Consider the following 21,510-nt stretch of genomic DNA (forward strand, 5'->3'; position numbering starts at 1 on the left):
TTGAAAGCTCATATTTTATCATAGACAACAGATATGTCAGTTGTTTTCCTTGAAGTGATGGATTCAGTTTGTTCATTTTGGGAAAAAACATCTACGAAATACCCCAAATCCAAATGATCCCAGTTTTTCCGAGTTTCATTTAAAAAGCAGTTGAGTTGCATGCGTATTTTCTTCAGGGTTACCATCATGTTTGGTATGCAGCAAAAATGTGTTATGTACTTGTTTCATGACACAGAAAATTAAAAAGACATAGCCTCAGGGCCAGCGCCGTGGCTCACTTGGTTAATCCTCCGCCTGTGGCTCCGGCATCCCATGTGGGCACCGGTTCTAGTCCCGGTTGCCCCTCTTCCAGGCCAGTGTGGCCCGGGAGTGCAGTGGAGGATGGCCCAAGTGCTTGGGCCCTGCACCCGCATGGGAGACCAGGAGGAAGCACCTGGCTCCTGGCTTCAGATCAGCATAGCTCCAGCTGTAGGGCCATTTGGGGAGTGAACCAACAGAAGGAAGACCTTTCTCTCTCTCTTTCTCTTTCACTGTCTAACTCTACCTGTCAAATAAAAAAAATAGCCTCAAGGATCAAGTTTTAATAAAAATGGATAAATTTTATGGTGTCACTCGGTGACATTAAGTGACAGAGGGTTTTTTCCCTCTGGAAACTGCCTTGACACAAAGCAAGGTGCTGGAGTTTTCCCCCGTGTTGACATTGGCAGAGCAAAAGCAAAGCCAATGGTTACTATGAAGAGTCTGCACCGTGCCGGGACCCCGGGAGGCCTGTGGCCACTGAGAACCACTCGTACAGTGCACAGGCAGCCACCTCTGCTCTAAGGCGTCACTGTCATCCACAGCTGTTGAGGAACACACAGCCACAGCGACTGCTGAGTCGGGTAGGATTTGTGACCATCCCCACTTCCCCTGCTCTGCTCCCAATCCTAACACGCAAACCATCCGCCCCAGGTAACATTTCCTTAACTATCCACTTCTCAGCAGAAAAGTAATAAACCCATTACCATTCTTCCTTGAATGTTTGCTGCTTGAAAGAAAAAAAGACGACCAAGTACTCTTTATTCTTTGCCCCTGCTCTGTGTGTGTGCGCGTGCGTGCACATTTCACCCGAGAATGTAGAATTAATGTCTGTGTGCCTTTAAAAAGCATCAGCCAACACGACAGGGAGTCGGTACAGGATCGTTCTTCCCTGTATTTCTTGCAACTTAAAATAGAATGGGTTTAAATCATTCTTCCCTTCAGACCTAAAGTAGTCCTTAGAGACATTGGCTACTTTTCCTTCTAGAGAGAGGAAACTTGATTGCTTTAGTGACAAACTGAACACATTCTGTATCTCATATCTTGTACACATGATGAAACTTTTCAACCAAGAGGTGTCTGAAGGTTTACACTCTAATTCTTCATTATCTGGTCTGTGATATTAAAGAGAAAAACACTTGGCCCACTATTTATATATATATAATTTATATATAGATATATAATTGTTTAAGACAAGTTTTTAAAAACAAGCTTTACCCTTAACAACCTGCCATGCAAAATACCATTCCCATTCTGTTTTAGTTTAAAATAAATAAATTATTATTTTATAGCAGTTAGCTCGTTAAATTGCTCTCATGGTCTGCGAATGAGTCATAGTTTACAGTCCCAAGAGCACTGGTTTGGACTTTCATTTCTTACAGCCCAAGTTCTCCTATTCCAATGAGCGTAAACGGGCTTAGGGGACCACTTCTTGCTAAGTCCAGTGTCTCCTTCATCCTCGAGATTTCTCTTATGGATTCAATCAGGGGACACCGTCTCCTCAATGAAATAGTCTCCCCCCCCCCCTTTGTGAACATGAGCCCAGGGAGTGGGGGAGGGGCGGGCAGTGTCTGGTCCTTCCCAGGGACTCCTCTTGTTCTCCCACTCCAGTTTTCCCAAAGCCAAGGGTGACAGCCACTGTAGCATGAGATGATTTCAGGTGATATGAGGATGAACAGTTTTAACAGCTGCATTTTCGTGGATCAGGAACATTTACCTAGTGAACCTCAGAACCTATGGTTTGTGGACTTGTTGCTTAAAATAAGCCTAGTTTGTGTTTTCAGGTCAATTTAAATAGTGGATAGAGGTATGATAAAGGTGGCACCTGCCTGGAGATTGAGAAGCACAGCGATGAATCAAGGGCCCTCTCATTCTTGGGCAACAGGATCCACACCACCCACTCCCATTCCCCCCAACACTCTCAGTGACTCTAATTATAGACCGAAAGGCCCTTCCAGAACAGCCAGCTAATATCGGAAATGAACAGATTTATCATTTATCACAGCATTTCTTCTTCTCCTTACCTCAGACAAGCCCATTCAATCACTTTCCCAATATTCCCAGTCTTGTTTCTACTTCTTAATCACTAAGTCGCACGCGTGCCCTCGGCCATACCTCTGGGATTTGCGAGCCCAGCTTTGACCCTCATTGTAAGGGTGCCTTCGGTGTCCTCGCTGATTCCAGGTTCTCCCACACCCAGCCCCCTCCCCTTTGCGCACATACTAAAATCTTTTTGGTGCATAAGTAATTTGAGGATATTTACTCTCACGTCTAATTCCATTCTTTTAGCTCCAGTGATCTCGACTACTCTGTCTACAAAAACATTCCTCTCTCAGACAACACAGCATCCGTAGCTTCAGGGCTCTTCAGCCACCACCCGAATGCCTCCTTTCCTGGCTTCCTCCATAATCTTCCTCCATAATCTGCCTCAATGTATCTCTTTGTAAAGCCTTCCACTCAAGTATTCCTTAGCCATCTGTGTATGCAATTGCTGTAGGTTTTTTCTAAAAATTTAAGCTCTTGGTGGTTTGGGTTTTTTTGTTTGTTTGTTTTGTTGCAGTGTTAACATGCAGAAATCTGGATACTGTGAATAGATTACAACCTTCATCCAACTAGAGTTAAACCTCCTGAGGGCAGGGCCCATGTCTTATATAACACTCATAGATCACCTAAGATGTTTGTGGCTGCAAAGCAACAGAAAATCAACCTGTATCCTGAGTTGATCAATACACACTGTGTACATGTACCCTGCACCCCATAATGATGTACAGTTACTATCTGTCAGTGATGTCAATCTGTCAATGATGTCACCGAGGACCCAAGTTTGTTCTTGCTCAACAGAGACTTCATCTCAGTAGCAGTTAGGGCCACAAGTTTGCCTTGGCAAGAATTGGAGATGGTGGGGACATGTACACATCCACCTGGGAGCTGGTGCTCTGCAGCCATGAGTCCTCCCCCTTAGTCCAAGATAGCGTGGGTGAGATTGACATCATAACTCATGTAAGGAAAAGTTGCAAACCACCACAAAATTCCCATTGAACTGGGAAGGATGATAGAGGAAAGATCCTGGGTGCCAAGTAGGCAACCAACAGTATCCACTACAACCTCGTGTAGTCTGCACACACAGAGGGGTAGGCGTTGCTAATTAAACCATGCAGTTAAGCCTAAAGTAGTAAACATATTTTCATATATGTACATATGTGTTGTTTATAATATATAATACATAATATATATGATGCATCTGAATCAGAACAGGTAAACAATGTCATATTTAGATAAGAATCAGTTTACTTATAATATTTAAAACACATAAGTATAGATATTATGAAGGGACTTCAAAAAGTTCATGGAAAATGAACTAAAATATGTTTATTTTGGTGCAAAAATGTTTTTATATAAATGTAGAAGATTCATTTTATGAAAAAACTATGCATGGATTTCAAAGAATAAATTTAGCAAAATATACATAAGACCTCTACACTGAAAACTATAAAAGATTGCTGAGAGAAAAAAAATGGAAACACGTACCATCATCATGAATTGGAAGATTAATATTGTGTTCATTTCTTCCCAACTTGATCTACAGATCAAGTGCAATCCCAGTTAAAGTCACATATTTTTTTAAAAAATTCTAAAATGTATATGGAAACATAAAAGACTTAGAGGATTCGAAGCAATTTTTTTAATGCAGAACAGAGTTGGCGTGTGTTTGCTGCCTGGTTTCAAGGCTGGGTGTAGAGCTACAGAAACGAACACAGTGTGATCTTGATGACAGACCATATCGATGCAGATATATGAGCAGAGAGAGTCCAGAAATAGACTGTCGGTTGATTTTAGATACAGGTGCCAAGGCAGTTCAGTGGGGAAAGGAAAGTCTTTTCAACAAGCAGTGTAGAACATCTGCTTTTCAATATGGGGAGAAGGAGCCTCAACCCTTACCACTCATCATAATGAAGTGGATCATAAACCTAATTGTGAGAGTCAAAATGTAAATCTTCTAGAAGGAAATCCTCCCAACCTTGCAAGGACGGGGAGAATAGAGAAGGCAAAGATTTCTTAGAACACAAAAAAGCTTGCGTTGTAAAAGGATAAACTGGATCTTCTGAAAATCAAAAACTTCTGCTCTTTGAAAGACACAAGACTATGAAAGGACAAGACATGAGCGGAAAAGACTCGCAGTCCATGTATCTGACAGAGGACTTGCATCCTAAGTATATTGTTCAAAATTCCTTTGTACTGTCTACTGCTGTGTAACAAATGGCCTCGAAGTTGGTAGCTGAAACCATGTGTCTGTCATCTCACACTTTCTGTGTGGCCAAAGTTCAGGCACAGCTCAGCTGACTCCTCTGCTCCGGGGTCTTTCAAGAAAGTGGCAATCGAGACGTCAGCCAGGACACGGGTCTGGTCTGAAGGCTCAGCCGGCGAAGGCCGCATTCGCAACCCCCCGCCGTTGGTGGTGCCGTTCACTTCCTTGTAGCCTGCTGGGCCTCGGGGCCTCGGCGGTGCTTACTTCATGCCACAGTCTCATGTAGACAGAAGCTTAGTCAGAGAGGTTATGTTCCATCACCTTGTTACACTCGGTTGGTTAGAAGCAAGTCACTGGGTGCAGGTCCTGCTCAAGGAGAGAGGTTCATGCAGCTTCCTGAAGACCAGGAGGCTCGTTGGGGTCCATCTCAGATTCTGTGTGCCGTACTCAGGAAACTCATTAAGAACAGAAAATCCAATCAAAACTGGGCAAGACGTTTGTACAGTCACTCACAAACGGTATATGTGAGTGGCCAATAAATTAAATGCAAATCAAAACCCCAATGAGAAACCACTGTTCACCCACCAGAATGACGAAAATGGCACAGATTTAAGAGAACGTAGCAAGAGTTGATGAAGATGTGAAGCAACTGGAACTCACATACCCTGCTGGTAAAGATACACAATGGTGCAGCCAGTCTGCAAAACTGGCAGTTTCTCATGTTAAACATATTTGTTTACCTACCAAAATACCCAGAAGAAATGCAAGTGTGCCTATAGAGAGATCAGAACATAAACGTTCATGGCTTAATTCACAGTGGTAAAATTGGAACGCCATATATCCTTACAGAGGAATGCTACTTACAAATAAAAATGAGTGAACACAGATGCACTCAGCAATACAAATGAATCTCCAGATCATTGTTCATTAAATAACCCAGTGCAAAAGTGTGTATATTGTATTATTCCATGTGCAAGCTTATTATTCCTCATTTGAAATGAGCTATCTTGGGATGGAACCCAAGTATAAACATGAAATCCATTTGCTTCCTGTATACGTGGTACCCAGAGCCTGAAGACAGCCTTATACAGTCTGCCTGCTTCTCCACTGCCACTGTCCCATGAGGTCAGATGTGAAAATCCCCCACTTGTGAAGTTGTGCTGGCGCTCACACCACTTCGGATTTGGGATTTTCAGATTCAGCATGCTCAACCTGTATATAAAATTCTAGAAAAATAATTGAGCAACATATTGACAAAAAAGCGAATCAGCGATTGCCTGGGACCTCAGCTGGAAGGAGGAATGAGGCACACGGGGCCCAACCTGAGTTTCGATTCTTGGTTTTTAGTGCCGATTTCATGTTAACTCATGAAAGTGTACGCTGGAAATGGACAGTTAATTGTAGGTAAATTATTATACCCTGATTAAAAGCAAAGACGCATTAAAAAGCATTTTTTTTGACAGAGTTAGACAGTGAGAGAGAGAGAGAAAGGTCTTCCATCCGTTGGTTCACCCCCAAAATGGCCACTTCGGAGCTAGGCCGATCCGAAGCCAGGAGCCAGGTGCTTCTTCCTGGTCTCCCATGCGGATGCAGAACTCAAGGACTTGGGCCATCCTCCACTGCACTCCCAGGCCACAGCAGAGAGCTGGCCTGGAAGAGGGGCAACCAGGACAGAATCCAGCGCCCCAACCGGGACTAGAACCCAGGGTGCCAGCCCTGCAGACAGAGGATTAGCCTAGTGAGCCGCAACGCCAGCCAAAAATCATTCTTAAAAGATGTACATTTTGTAGCATGTCAGTCCTACATTTGCATTTAGTGGGCTCTGTGACCCCAGTTCAGCCTCATCCATCTGAAGTAGCTGCGTAACACCATAGACCATACATGAAGACCACAGTCTCGAGTGTGGACAACGGAGCAGAAGCACGCGCAGGCCCTTCAGCTGGAATATTGTGCTTCCTTTTGATCACTTGATGTACACAGAGCAGAAGGAGAAGTATTGCTCTGTCTCAGCACCTTTGTAGCTTCTCACTAAGGTATGGCCAGAGTGTCCATAAATGAAGGAAACTATCAGCAGAGTCTGTTCTGGGAAGATTAGTGAGGGGAAGTGCTTCCTAGTGATGTTTTATCCGTCTGTGCTTTGCTTTACAATATAAATAGACCAGGTTTCAAAGGCCATGACTCAGATGTGTTAACAACAGAAAGTTTAGTTGAACTTCGTAAACAATACTCAACGTTTTTATTTGCAAAGCGTTAGGAGATGATAGTAGTGAGCACTGTCACCCTAGTAGAACATATGTCTTTAACTCCCAGTAATTCATACTAAGCCCAAAATAATCAAATTTTTTGATTAACAAAAGCCACAAACAAACAAGGGACATGCACATTATAGACCTGACAAATGAACTCAGAGCCGAGCCAGAACTTGAAGGGTAACAAGCCAATCATGCTGACCCCGGTTGTGTGTAGGATTGCTACTTCATATCTTCTCCGACAGTGTCAGATCATACCAGGGTACGGTCAATCCACAGATATTTTATTACTCAACTACCATGGTTCTTGGCACATAGAAGATATTAAATATTTGCTGAATGAGGTGGACATCATCTACATATTTTGGAAGTTAGAAGATAATTTAACAGAGAATCCAGACCAAAACTCTTTTCAGATCAATGTTTCCTTTGCCTTTTACCTAATAGCACGTCCTTTGAAACAGGTTTTCAGTTGACTTGTAGATCTGTAGAGTGGCCACAGTGCTTTCTGAAAAGAAACTGTAGAATAAATGCTCCTTAAGGTAAATCATAGATAAAAGTTATCGAGGAACTAAATTTATTTTACAGCATCTGAAATTGTTATCTGGAAAAGTATCAAAATGAACAAAATCTTTCCCTCAAATATATTAATTAAAATAAACCAGGAGAATAGTTTTGGGTAGAATATGTTCTATTTTTGAGTTTTTATCAAATTTCTACACCACTTTTAAAAAATCAATGGTTTTCACTTAACAGAAACCAAAATTATAGGATGGTGGCAAGAGCTGGCCGGGTTCCAGCCAACAGCCAACAGCCAAGCCAAGATGTGAAGTGATGTTAATGACCTCAAGTCCTCAGATAGAATAAACTGGAAGGAAACTGCTTGATGCTACTATTTCTCTGCACAGGCACTTTTTCTCTTCAAAATGTCAATTCCAACACCATGGGAAAATGACTGTAATCATTTCTAAATAGGTCCGAGGGAAACTTGAGTAAATTGAGATAATCTCCAAATCCATTTGTGCTTTTAAAATCAACTGTTTGTTCACCAAGTTTTAATTTATTTACCAATAAGGAACAATTCATTTCACACAAACATTCTTAATACCTACCATGTGTCAGACACAGGCAATCCAAAGATGCCCAGTCATTTTTTCCCCTTTAAAGAGTTTACAGGATTTTTTTTAAAGATGTATTATTTATTTGAAAGACAGAGAGAAAGGAGAGAGAGAGGAGAGAGAGAGAGAGAGAGAGAGAGAGAGAGAGAGAGAGAGAGAGAAATGGATCAGAAACACACTTCCTGGTGAAGACAAAGCTGACTCTTCAAGGAACGAACTAAGTGATAGGGAAAGTACAAGGAACAGCCAGGAAGTTCAGTAACCTTTCAGCAGTGAACGTACAGTTTATTCCAGGAATAATGCATTAAGGTTTTTAAAGTGTACGGCACACAAAGGAAATTAACAGGAGAAGGTGAAGAAATAAGAGCAAGCAGGCCCCTGCTCTGAGCTGGGGGATTCGCACAAAAATCCTACAGGTTCCTGAGAGCCCTGGAGTGGCCCTACAACCCGGGGTAACAAGAAGTCTGTGTCTGTAAAAGATCACTCTGGCTACAAGGTAGCCCACCACCTAGGCAAGGATGGGGCTGTAGGAATGGAAGCTGCTGCAGTCGCTAAGCCCCAGGTGATGGAAGCCTGAGGCTTGGAAGTGGTGCACGCAGGGTGCGTCCGAGCTGTTTGGAGAAGCAGGTGAGAAGCACAGACGCACGCGTGGCTGCCGTCCAGACACCGGGGGAGCTTCACGTTGAACTTGATCCTGCAGAGGATGCCCTTGCAGAGAAAAAAGACAGCAGGGGATGCACGGAAGCTACACTAAATTATTCAGGAGCTCCTTATCCAGTATTGAAGGCTGATTTATTTCCTGCAGTAGCTATTTAAGTTTTTTTTTTTTTTTTTTTTTTTTTTTTTTTTTTTTTTTTTTTTAAGGCAGACAAAATTCACATCCGACTTCAGTACAGAAAGGAGTGCTTTTTTGGCAGTCATTCTGTGATTAAGTGTTCAGGATGAAGTTTTCCCTTCCGATAGCCCTTCAGAATAATACCTTTTACTGTACCTGTGCATAATCATGGAAGACAAACCTTAATGATTTAACATTTTCCACCAGTCAAAAAGTCACTTTTTAATGGCTTCACGGGAATTTTCAGGAATTCTCTCAATAAACTTCAACTCGGCCTTCTCTTCCCTCCCACCAGGTGAGAGTCCAGTAGCCCCAGTGTGGCTGCAGAGGCCACTGGCAGACAGGTGGAAAGTTCTCCTGAACCAGGCCTAGCCAGGGAAGCCCAGTGCCTGTCCAGCATGCCCCTTGCCTTCTCCCTGGGGAAATGGATCTGGATTCTCAGCAGGGGTAGGGTGGTGGCCTTGGCTGTGTTTGCCGCATCAGATGCAGCTGGTGGTGATGGGCTGAGAGTTGAAGCCGGATCTTAAGTGAGGGCAACATGCAGGATGTTGCACAAACCCCTGTCTCTGTGTCTCGTCTGCTGGCTTGCCACTACCTGCCTGAACTAGCCAAAACTAAGTCTGACACACATCTATTGAGACTTCAACAAAACATCACCAAGAAAGGACAACTGATGATCACCGACTTCAAATTATTTGTACTAGACAGTCCATCTCTCTTAGGACCCTGTATACACTTATTTACGTACTCCCAGAAGCTTTGAAACCCTCACATTGCTGAAATTGACTTAGGTTATATAGGAAACAGTTTCATCTGTTTTGCCGGGTTCTAAGACCATCTAAGAAGGAAAACTATCTAAGAAGAAAAACAAAGATGTCTTACAAAGTGCAACCCTCCAACCTCTCCAGCATATTGTGTGCGTGTGTGTGTGTGTGTTATAATCTACTCCTATTATGGCCTCCTCCTATATATCCACTATCAAGTTAAGCAGCATACAATGTTAATTTGCTTCCATTTTTGTTCTCTACCATCTTCTGCAGTGACAGCTGTAGGCTTCTAGTTTGTGGACCACTTTTGCCAGGAGCACAGTTTCTCCTGAAACATGTTCTCCCATTTGCTGCCCAGTTCTGCCTCCCAAAAAATACGCCATCAGGATTATAGATGAAATGGATGATGTTCCTTATAATTAAACGTCAACTAGGGATTTTTAAAAATTATACTCACACTACACAAGAAAAAAATGTAGATTAAAAAAATCAGTATAATACTTCCCCTATGCAACACCAAATCTTCTTTTGAATTGAACTTTTTGAGATAATTGTATATTTTAAAAACAGTTGTAAGGTACAAGACAGAGATACCTGTATACTTTTTCAGGAAAGGTTTGTTTTATTATTTACAAAGCAGAATGACAGAGAAAGGCAGCGGGGGGCGGGGGGGTGTATGAAGATACATAGAGAGAGATTTTCCGACCACTGGTTCACTCCCCAAATGGCCACAATAGCCAGGGCTATTGACCAGGCCAAAGCCAGGAGCCAGCGACTCCATCCAGGTCTCCCACATGGGTGGCAGGGACCCAAGCACTTGGGCCATCCATTACTGCTTTTCCAGGGACCTTAGCAGAGAGTTGGCTCAGAAATGGAGCAGCCAGGACTGGAACCAGCACTCCAATATGGGATGCCAGTGTTGCAGGCAGCAGCTTAACCCACTGCACCAAGATGCTGGCCCCTCCTATATACTCTTTTTCTCCTTTTTTTTTTTTTTAAGATTTATTTATTTATCTGAAAGGTAGAGTTAGAGAGAGATCGAGAAACAGAGAGAGAGAGAGAGAGAGGTCTTCCATCCACCAGTTCACTCCCCAAATGGCCTCAACAGCCAGAGCTGGGTCAGTCTGAAGCCAGGAGCCAGGAGCTTCTTCTGTCTCCCACACAGGTACAGGGGCTGCTTTACCTCCGATGCGTTCCCTGACACATTAGCAGGGAGCTGGATTAGCAGTAGAGCAGCCGGGATTCAAACCAGTGCCCATATTAGATGCCATATTAGAAGCTTTGCCTGCTATGCCACAACACCGGCCCCTTCCTGTATACTTTACTTAGTTTCCCCTGATGGTAGCATCATGCAGAACTATAAAACACAAGAGAAACTGGAACCCTCCTACACTGCTGGTGAAAGTGTAAGATGGTGCACACAATGCAGAGCATGTTTGGTCATTGCTTAAAATGTGACCCAGCAATTCTACTCCTTAGGTAGATACCCAAGAAAAATGAAAACACATGTGCAAGCAAACACTGGTACTTCGTCCATTGGCAGCGTCATCCAAAATAGCCAAAAAGCGCCGATCACTTACATCCCATCGATGATGAATGCATAAACCGAATGTGGTACATCCACATGATGAAGTGCTGACACATGTTACAACACGGCAGCCGCCTGAACACCTTTTTCGAAAGCCAATCACAAAAGGCCACGCACGGGATGAGTCTATGTATATAAAATGTCCAGAATGGGCAAATCTATGGGGACAGAAAATAGATGACGGGTTTCCAAGGAATGGGGAGAGGAGGGTGGTTTGAGCAGGAAGTGACTGCTAACGAGTTTGGGGTTTTCCTTTGGGATGATGGAAATGTTGTAAACTCAGATCATTACACAACTCTGAAGGTACTGAAAAATCATGGAATTGTATACTTTAAATGGGTGAGTTATGAGTATGTGAGTTACAATCGAAGGCTTTTTAAAAAATAATCCAAATTGCCATTTTCTCCACATGATGAAATCGGCTTGGCTTATAGGGGGAAATACAGCGTGACATCACAAGTGGGATATTGACCTTGGCACAGCCACAGTGCAGCTTGGTTCCGTCACAAGAATCCCTCAAGTTGCCCTTGTATACCCATAGATACTTCGGTGCCTCCACTCCACCCATGGCCCCTGGAATTCACTAATCTGCTCTCCACTTCAAGCATTTTATCATTTCAGAGTGTAATATAAGTGGGATCATATAGTGTGTGCCTTTTCAGAATTGGCTTTTTTTTTTTATTCAGCATAATGTCCTGGAGAATTTATCCAAGTTCTATGAATAATTCATGCCTTTTGGAAATTTTTCATTTATTTATTTATTTATTTGACAGGCAGAGAGAAAGACACAGAGCTCTGGTTCACTCTTCAGATGCCCATAATGACCAGGGCGGGGCCTGGGGGCCAAAGCTGGGAGCTAAGAATTCAATCCAGGTCTCCCGTGCGGGTATCAGGGACCCAACTACGTGAGTCATCACTGTGCCTCCCAGGTTCTACATCAGCAGGAGGCTGGAAGAGGAAGCTGGCAGTGGGAACCAGGCACTCCAGTGTGGGACACAGCCATCCTAACACAGAGCTAAGCGCCGTCCCGTTGTCAGAAAGGATGGTTCTATTTTCCAGGCCCACCTGCAGTACAGAAGTGATCCCACTTCTCCGTGTCCCATCAGCATGTGTACTGGTACTATTCTTACATGAGTCATTCTAATAGATGCACAGCGAGACCTCACTGTAGTTTTAATTTTCATTTCCCTAATAGCTAACAATGTTGCGCATTTTTCATGTGCTGTTTCACCATTGTCTTGTGTGGTGAATTGTCTCTTCATGTCTGGATCCTATTCTAACTGAATTGGTTATTTTCTATAGAGGTTTGAAGGTTTTCTCGTTTTTTTTTTTTTTTTCTTTTAAGATGTATTCCAAACACTAGTAATTTGTTGGCTATGTGGTTTGCAAATATCATCATTCACTCTTAAAACTTACTTTTTCATTCTCTGGGCCTTTCCCAGAGCAAAAGTTCTTAATAAAGTCCAATTGATACATCTTTCTCTTTTATGGGTGGTGCTTTTGGCATCACCTTTAATTCTTCACCTAGCCCTAGGTCCCAAAGATGCTTTCATACTGTTTTCCTAAAAGCTTCAATTGCACATCTTAAGACCATGATGTTTTTGAGCTTAATTTTTTGTGTGGAGTGTGGGGCTTCCACTGACACTGTGTGTGTGTGTGTCTTTTGACGTCTAGGTGTTCCAGCACCATTGCTTAGACCGCCTTTATCAAAGTGCTTTTACTGAAAAAGCATTTTGGCCTTTGTTTGGCCTGTTTTCATGGGTCTGCTTCTGGGTTCGCTATTTGTATCCATGGATCAAAGTGTCTATTCCTCTGCCAATACCATTCTTGATTACTGCAGCTCCGTAAGAATAGTAAGCTTTACTACTGAATACAGTGACGCCTCCCACTCATTCTTCAGGATTGTTTTGGGTATTGTAGAGCTTGTGCCTTTCCATATAAATTTAACATAAGCCTGCTTGTTTCCAAAAACCCACTTTTTAAAAAAATTTTGGTAGGAACTGCATTAAGCTGGATCAGCTTGGCAGAGAGGGGACTTCTTTACTCCGTGGGTCTCCCGATTCACGACAAGGGGTGCTTCTCTATTTTGTCACTCCTTTCATTTCATTCACAATCGGTCATTTCCATCATAGAGATCCTGTACATGGTTTCTTGAGTTTACATCTAAGTATTAATCTTTTAAGTGATTGCAAATGATTTTGTCTCTTCACATCAGCTTCCACAGGCTCACTGTTAGCACACAGAAATGCTATCGATTTTTGTAATATCCTAGGATCTTGCTGAAGTTACTAGGTTGTGTGTTTTTTTTTTCTGTAGATTTGGGATTTTCTACTTACCATCTGCATGGTTTTACTTCTTCCTTTCCTATCTGTATGCCTTGTATTTCCTTTTCATGCCTTATTGCAGTGGCTGGAACCTGAGATACCATGTTGAATAAGATTAGCAAGAACGGACATCCTTGTCTTAGAAGGAGCGCATTCAGCCTCTCACTGCTCAACTAGACGTGACCTGTAGGCTTTGTACTGAGAAACATCTTAGAGAATTAGTGTTCTTTTCCTACGCAGGCCTCCTTTCCTTCTATAGGGGAAAGCTCACCACTTAGGGATCGGCCCCTGGAGGTGACAAAAAGATTTCTGTACTTCCTCCTTCCAACTAGGCTTCAAGGAAAGTAGGACCGAGTTCCTTTCAAGAGCTTGGGGCTCTCTGCAGCCCAGATCGGAGCTAACGTCACTGCCCGCCCCTTGCCCTCAGCCCCACCCCGCTGGAGGCACCTGTGGATGCGGCCGCAGGGCTGCAGTCCCCCCTCCCGCCGCGCTGCACCTCCAGGCAGCCGGCCACTGCCAGCCTCGCCGTCTGCCAACCCGAGCTGGCGACAGGACAGCCTCCGATGCCCAGATCCAGGGTGACAGGAGTGGCCAGGGCGAGATTGAGCTTGTGTGAGCTTCTGGCACCAGCTCCCCAAGAGGAGAACAGAACTGGCGGTGGAGAGAGGAAGCAGTAAGAGTTCCAAGGATGGAAAAACCTGGTAGTCACCAAGCACTTCTAGAATACGTGTTACCCATGGAACAGTTCTTGCAGGGCGTGGGGCTGGGCGATCTAACCTAAAAAGAAAAAGGAAAGCAAGAACGGGGTCCCGCAGCCCGCAGCGCCGCTCGCCCCGCCCACCCCCACCCAGGAGGCGCGCCCACCGCCCGCCCCACCCCCGGGCTGGCCGAGCCTACACCTGCGCAGGTCTCACCTGCCCGGACGCGCGACCCGGTGCAGGGGGAGGTGAGTGGGTGTGCGCGGAGCGCGGGGCCGAGAGAGGAGGAGAACGCGGGCCTCTCCTAATGGCCGCTCGGCCGCGGGCGCCCCGGGCTGCTCTGGCGCGCCGCCCCGCTGGCTCCCGGGCTCCCCTTCCCACGCTTCCTCCCCGGCGGGCCGTACCAAAGGCGCCGGGGTGGGGGGGGGCGCAAAGCGGAGCGTTCCACTCGCGGAGGGCGGGCGCCGTCCACCTGCGGCGACGGCGGCGACGGCGGCCTCGGGCGGGTGGGCCGCGCGCCCGCTCCGCCCCCGGCCCCGCCGCCTGCGTCCGCCCGCCAGGCCCCTCCTCCCGGCGGCGCGGCGGAGCGAGGCCCGAGCGCTCGGCCGGCCGCGAGCCCGCCGGCCGGGGACGAGCGCCGCGGCTCATGCTGATCGCTGTCCTCCTCCTCCTCCCCCTCAGGCGGCGCTGGCGGCGGCCCCGGGACCCGCGGAAGCCGGCATGCTGGAGAAATTGGAGTTCGAGGAAGAAGGTGAGTGCGGCCGGACGCGCCCGCATCCCCGCGGCGAGGGCCGCGCGGGTCCCCGCGCCGCCTCGGCCTCGGCTTGCCTGCGCCCCGCGGACCCTGCGCCCCCTCGGCCGGCCGCTCGCGGCGGCGGGGTGGCGTCCTGCGGGAGCGGCCGGGGCCGGCGAGACTCGGTCTGCCGGGCACGCTGTGCCTGTCGCATGGGGCCCCGGCGAGCCGGCTCCGCACGCAGGGGCGGCCCTTTTGTCCTTACACCCTAAGTCGAATTAGAGCCAGGTGTCATGCAGCCCTGATTGTCCTGCATGTCACCGGGCACTCCGCGGGAACCCCCGGGTCGTGTGTGCAGCCCGTGCCTTTAAGTAGCGAACTGGTTCCCTGCGCCGTATTCGTGAAAATACCACCAGCAGGGTGTGTCTGCCGTTTTAATGGGGAAAGTTCCATCGGGAAGCCCGGAGCGGCCGCCTGAGTTGCGGCGACCCTCTCCGTCGGTCCTGTCGCCTCCCGTCTCGCTCGGCTTCTCTCCTCCCTGCCCTGTTCTCCTCTGGCGTCTTCCTTACAGGTAGATAACCTGGATCTTGTTTGGAGACGGTGAAAATGTGAAGGGGGATGAGTTTGTTCTTTGGCAGAATTCCTGTGTCAAATGGCATGATGCGCTTTCGCCCGGATCTGATTTTGAAGCTGCTGAAATGTGAAGGGGGCGAGCTTGTTCTCTGGCAAAATTAGGATTTTAAAATGGACTGCGATGAGCTCCAAGTCCAAAAGGAACTTCACGTGGAGACACTTGACAGTTCGAAGAAGGCCAGAGGCCTCGGCACTCTTGTGTATTTCCATGATTTGCTAGGTGACAGCCTTACTAGAATAAAGCTCCTGAAACAAAGATGGTGCCGCGCGGATGCTACTGCTTGTACCAACTTCACTTCAGTACCTCTGTGCACTGGTGAGCAGGCAGTCACTTAAGTCAGCATGCACACTCCCGCCTGGGAGTGTCAGCCGATAGCACTAGGCCTTTGCCTGTGACTTCCCCAGTCACTGCAGCATCTCACAGACATGCTAGCTGGAAGATAATGCAGCCGTGGTAATTATCATTGAAGTCTTCATCCATATTTATTATTAGCAAATGGTGCATTTCAGAATTTCCCTGGGTTTCATTTGCATCTTATTCTACCTAAATATAATCCAGGGACTTAATTTGAATCCACCTCCCCGCTCCTCGGTGTTATCGTATTGCAGGTTGCCTTCTGGCCACTGGCCACAGGGAGATATCGTGTGCCCTACCTGCTAAGACTTGGAATCTTTTGAGTCTAAATCTTAGGGGTGTGTTTTTGTTTAGCTTTGTGTTCATCTCTGATGGAGTGACAATGAGAATCTATGGCATTTAAAATTTCTGCAGCTAATGTGAAGGCAAGAGACAGAATAGTCTCCATTAGAGAGAAAGCCTAATGTGGTTAAGAACCCAGACCCAAGTTCCAGTCTCACCTCCACCTGTTCTTTAGCTGTGTGACCTTAAACAAGTTACCTAACCTCTCTGTGTCTTAGTCTCCTCATTTGTAGTACACACTGCAGATCCACAGTAAGCACTTTGTAAAAGTTGCTCTTTTACTGCTTAAGTGCCATTAACCAAAGTACCAAATTCATGGACTTTTAAAGGCTTTTATTAATACATTTAACACAAAGATTCTTCTCCACACAGGTTTGGTGGCCTTTTGATTGTTTTCTTCCTTGGGATTGATTAGTATACGCCTTGTTTCTTTTGCATCGGTCCTGCCAGTGTAAAGAATATAATGGATTAAACCTAAGCGTCTACGGGAACTCGCCCTTTTCACCCATCTGTTCTGAACCCATTGCTGTCATTACTTTAATCCCACAAATAACCCTGTCAGACTTTTCTGGTTTTTAAGGAGGCAGAATGTTAAACAATTACTCGGAAGCTGTTAGTGGAGCTGAAAGAAGGCTTAGTGTTGGCGTGGTAATCCAAAATGCTGCTTTGTTTCTTTTGAACTTTAAACGGCTTATTCTTCCCAAATATAGAAAAACCGAATATCAAGCAGAATCTTACATTTATCTGAGGGGAGGGGGAAGCCCTAGCAATACGACATCCACATCCACTTTAAGATCAGGTCCTGTGACCTGATGTGTACCTAGCCTATCGAATAAACGCAGCCCTGTTTCATCTCCACACTTCCCTCTCGTCCAGTGAATGTCTTAATTTATGCACTGTCTGGAGGCAGACTTACTCCGAGATACCTTGGTTATAGATAGAAACACAAACTTAACTACCACTTAAAAAAAAAGATTTATTTATTTATTTATTTGAAAGGCAGAATTACAGAGAGGCAGAGAGAGAGAGAGAGATCTTTCATCTGCTGGTTCACTCCCCAGATGGCCACAATGGACAGGAGTTGTGCAGATCCAAAGCCAGGAGCCATGAGTTTCCTTCGAGTCTCCCACGTGGGTGCAGGGGCCCAAGCACTTGGGCCATCCTCCACTGCTTTCCCGGGCCACAGCAGAGAGCTGGATGGGAAGCGGAGCAGCCGGGATGCCATATGGGATGCTGGCACTGCAGGCGGCAGCTTTACCTGCTGCGCCACCGCGCTGGCCCCTTCACTGCTACTTTGGTTACCAAGAATTCTTCTATTTCCTAATAAACTCTGATGGCTATGATAGCTGTTAGGGACACTTTGGAGACACTGGGAAAGTGGGAAGAAGGGAAGGGCTGAGCCAGAGCCTCCCCTGCACGGTTGGGCTCCTGCACCGCCTGGGTAATGAGGTGAGCTCTCACTGCGGGTCCGCCGACAGCGCCTCTGACCATACACGCGTGAGAAGAGGGACCCCTGTGACGCGCGGGTCTGCTGGCATCATCCGCTTTCGGCAGACGCTCCATCCCTTTCCCATCTGCGCACAGAGTGCGTGCAGGCCTCTGTCGGCCTGCAGCTCCCTTGTGTGTTTGGAATCACCAGAGCTCTATAAAAGGCAGACCTCAAATCTCCAGGCCTGAGATGGGACCTGAGTCCTGCATTTCTCCCAGGGTTTTAGCCTTTGCAGACGATACAGTCCTGGTCTCTGCTAAGTACTCAGTTTGCCCTTGCAGAAGGCAGCTAAAAACCACACACGGTCCAGTTACTTGGGAAAACTTGACTTCCAGTAAACTTGATTTACCGAGACAGGCCACATTTGGCCCTCAGGGGCGGTTTGCCGGAGCCCGCTCCGTGTGTCCCTCACTGTATCTGTTCTGTAGATGCTACCCTTTCGACACACCGCCAACCCAAATCCCACCTCTCTGAGGCCTTCCCCCGAGCTACCTTCTGTACCCCTCTCGCGATTCACCCAGTCTTCCCAACGCCTGCCGTGAGGGCCGATGCGCAGTAGGCGTTCGGCAGTCTCAGGATCTTGGGGATCGCATTAGAAGTCTGTACTTGGTTTGTGGGGACGCTGGGAAGAGGAAATGATTCAACAGGGGAAAATCGAAGAGGCCGGCACCTAGCCTATGGCAGTCACTTTACGTGTTTGCTTTTAAAATCTTTGTTGTATTAGTTGCATCTTTTCCTTGTTTGTGTGTATCAAGACTAGCTGGCCCAGACAAAGCCGGAAGTACCGTGTGAGCACAGCCCGAGGGTGGTTGTCAGACTACATACTGCTCGACGGTTTTCTGCGTGGTCAATAAGCCTGTAAGTCTGGTACTGCCTCACGGATTCTGCAGCCCTGTTGAACTGTCCGTGTGCTCTCCTGGCTTCCCTCCTGTCCTCTGGGTTATCTGAGGCTCCTGGAACTTGCTGTGGGGATTTCACCCACTTCTGTCTGTCAGCTTCCCCCACCTCCCCTTGTCACCTGCCACTGACTTGGCCCCACCCCATTCGCTCTGTCCTGGCCAGTCCTCCTTCACCTCAGATATACCTGTGGGGCAGTTTCCAGAGTAGAATCCTCTTTCCAGAACTCACCTCCAAACTCACTTGTTCTAGCAAGACTGGTCAGTCTAGTCTATGGAGATGAAAATAGGTAAGAAATAGGGAAGGGAGGCTGGCCTTGTGGGGCATCAGGTTAGGCTACCACCAGCATCCCATGTGAGGGCTGGTTTGAGTCTCGACTGCTCCGTTTCTGAAATGCACCTGGGAAAGCAACGGGAGATGACCCAAGTGCTTGGGTCTCTGCCACCCACGTGGAAGACCCGGGTGGAGTTCCTGTCTCCTGGCTTCGGTCTGGCACAACCCTGGCCATTGCAACTGCTTGGGGAGTGAGCCAGTGGTGGAAGAGCTCTTCTTTGTCTCTCCCTCTCTCTTTTTAACTCTGTCTTTCAAATAAATACATCTTTAACAAAAAACAAGCAGAAAAGCTATAGAGGCCATGTTGCATGGGAGGGAAAGATTTTTTTCAATCTAGAATCTCAGGATTTAGGCCACGCTCAGTGACGAAGTAGCTCTGTTTCCCTGGCCAACCCCTCGCGTCTCTTGGGGCCGTGTTTGTTATTATTCTTGTCATTATGGATTCTCTCTACAGAGCAGGGGACTGGCACTGGGCAGTCTTCTGCTTTTCCTTCTAGCTTGAAAATAGGACCCCCAAAAGCAATCAACAGCTAAACTATACAAACCCACAGGACAAAAATGTGTGTTCACTTAACAATGCACTCGTTCCCAGCTTGGGGGAAAATAATGCTCAGGAGAGAATGAGGAAGGTTCCTGTAAAGGGACAAAAAGTCTTAGATATCACAATGGTCTGTGTCCCTCCGCGGGACCGCAGTACATGAATAAATACATAATTTATCTGTGGTATTAAAATTTCATAGGGGTAGGACAGTCGGGGGGAATGAGTAAAAGGGCTCGAGAGGAGGTTGGGGGAGGGAGATGAGGCACAGAGGCCTGGGAAACCGCCCTGGCTTGAGGGGGAGCTGCCTCCCTGTGTGTCTGCGGTGGCCCACTGCCCGATCCCCTTGTCACCTCTGTGAGACTGGACAGAGTCGGCCTGAGGTTTATTGACGGGAACACGGGGGTGCTGACCTCTGCTGGTGGAGAGGCTGAGTGACAGGCGCTGCTTGTTGACGTTGCTCACCATAGTGGAAGGCCCTGGTGGTGGTCTCTTGGCCCCTCCACCTTTCCCCACTCATTAATATGCTCCTTTTAGGCAAGAGCAGCTGCAGTGCTGTGAACCGTCTAAGTTCTTTCCTCTCCGGAGTGGGCATTTGGTACAGCAGTTAGGACACTGCTCGGGACACCTGCCTCCCACTCTGCCTCCCACTCAACTGTGTGCCGGTTTTGAGTCCCACCCATCTCTGCTCCTGATCCCAGCCTCCCACTAGTGCACTCTCTGGAAGGCAGCAGTGATGGCCCAGTACTTGGGTCCCTGTCATGCACATGGAAGCCCCAGATTGAGTTCTAGGCTCTTAGCTTCGGCCTGACTTAGCCCAACTGTTGCAGGCGTTTGAGGAGTGAACCAGTTGAAGGAAGATCTCTCTTGATCTGTGTGTGTGTATGTGTGTCTCCCTCCCTCCCTCCTTCCCTCTCTGCCTTTCGAATAAAATGAAAAAGAAAATTTCCCTGTAGCCAGCCTATAGTTAACCTATTGCCTTGTTCCCTAAATTTTAGGGTACACATTTTAGTATCCCTGAAGTCAGAAGGGATTTGACAGTATCCTAGACTCGACAGGAGAGAGTAGTTATCTCACAAATGGCAACGGGAACTTCTCCCAGGCTTCACAAGTGCACGGAGCCAAATGTCAGCTCTCTAGGACCACATGACCTTGCCTCTCCAGGGCTGTCTGTGCTTCCTGGTGGGTGTCTGGAAATGGCCTCTTGGTCCCCTGACCACCCAGCTTTACCGCCAGGCAACTGACTGGAGTGCTGGACTGCTGACTCCAGCCACTGCAGCATTACCTGCGGGCTCTAAAGGAAGCCTGTTGATTGCATGAAGTACTTGCAGTGCGACTGGAAAACTGGAAGATCTTTTACTTTTTTATGATTGTAATAATAGCTGACATACATCAAGAATATGGAGGCACTGTTCTAAGTCTGGAACACTCACCTAATCCTCAGGACAGCCCTGAGAGGTAAATACCTTTATCATCCCGACTTTGTGGAGGAGGAGACTGGGAAAGTCGGCCGTTAAAGAGCTCACGTGATACACCTGGGCAGGGGGGGAGCCAGGCTTCTAACACTGGGGCTGGACCCACAGTAACCCATCTCCTCCACTCCACTCAAGCTCCCTGGGCTCTCCATGGCTTCCCTGTTGTAGAATCCAGGAGACATCACCAGTCCTTCGCTGACTCGGAGCCCTAGTCAGCAGCGGTGTCCTCTAGTCTCTTCGCCAGGCACAGCCGGAACTCCTGACCACAGCACTGCTGCTGCTCTCGGCGCGTCTGGCTACTGATTCCCTTGGTGGCTCTCGCTCCTCCCTTTTCCTTTCATTTTTCAGTGACAGACTGGGTCTGACGCCGGTCTTGTACCACACAGGTACCTTTCCATCTGAAGCTCTAGAGAGTGTGCACCCTCACGGCCTTGACCGAGGAAGTCCTCTCGCCCCAGATACCTGTTCACGGCCACGGCTCTGACTCCCTGATCCCTGCTGCCCACTGTGCTCACCCTGTGGATGTCATTACCATGACGCTTTAATGACCGATGGTGTCCAGATTCAGAGCTGCAGCCAGGCCCCTCCGTGAC

The 21,510-nt window shown here is 47.1% G+C and overlaps 1 protein-coding gene and 1 long non-coding RNA gene across 11 annotated transcripts in view; one reads left to right on the forward strand and one right to left on the reverse strand.

The window, feature by feature from the left end:
• Positions 1–21,510, forward strand: part of PRKAG2 (protein kinase AMP-activated non-catalytic subunit gamma 2) — a 312,250-nt gene that overhangs the window by 230,844 nt on the left and 59,896 nt on the right. For 6 of the 10 annotated variants that reach the window (XM_051857058.3, XM_051857059.3, XM_070077300.2 and 3 more), the window contains one exon: positions 14,804–14,873. The exons of 2 other annotated variants lie outside the window; for them this stretch is intronic. In XM_051857058.3, the coding sequence (XP_051713018.1) occupies positions 14,804–14,873 (70 nt within the window). Of the gene's footprint in view, positions 1–14,266; positions 14,371–14,803; positions 14,874–21,510 lie in introns of those variants that run through there. 2 more of the 10 variants (XM_070077301.2, XM_070077302.2) reach the window with 1 other exon arrangement.
• LOC127493534 (uncharacterized) lies at positions 14,124–14,596 on the reverse strand. The gene is made up of 2 exons (XR_007923803.3): positions 14,339–14,596; positions 14,124–14,201 (listed from the first exon to the last, which is right to left on the reverse strand). It is a non-coding gene; the product is annotated as an uncharacterized LOC127493534 (long non-coding RNA).

Source organism: Oryctolagus cuniculus, chromosome 7 (genome assembly GCF_051225735.1).
Source record: "Oryctolagus cuniculus isolate XC-2025 breed Fujian yellow rabbit chromosome 7, ASM5122573v1, whole genome shotgun sequence".
Classification (NCBI taxonomy): domain Eukaryota; kingdom Metazoa; phylum Chordata; class Mammalia; order Lagomorpha; family Leporidae; genus Oryctolagus; species Oryctolagus cuniculus.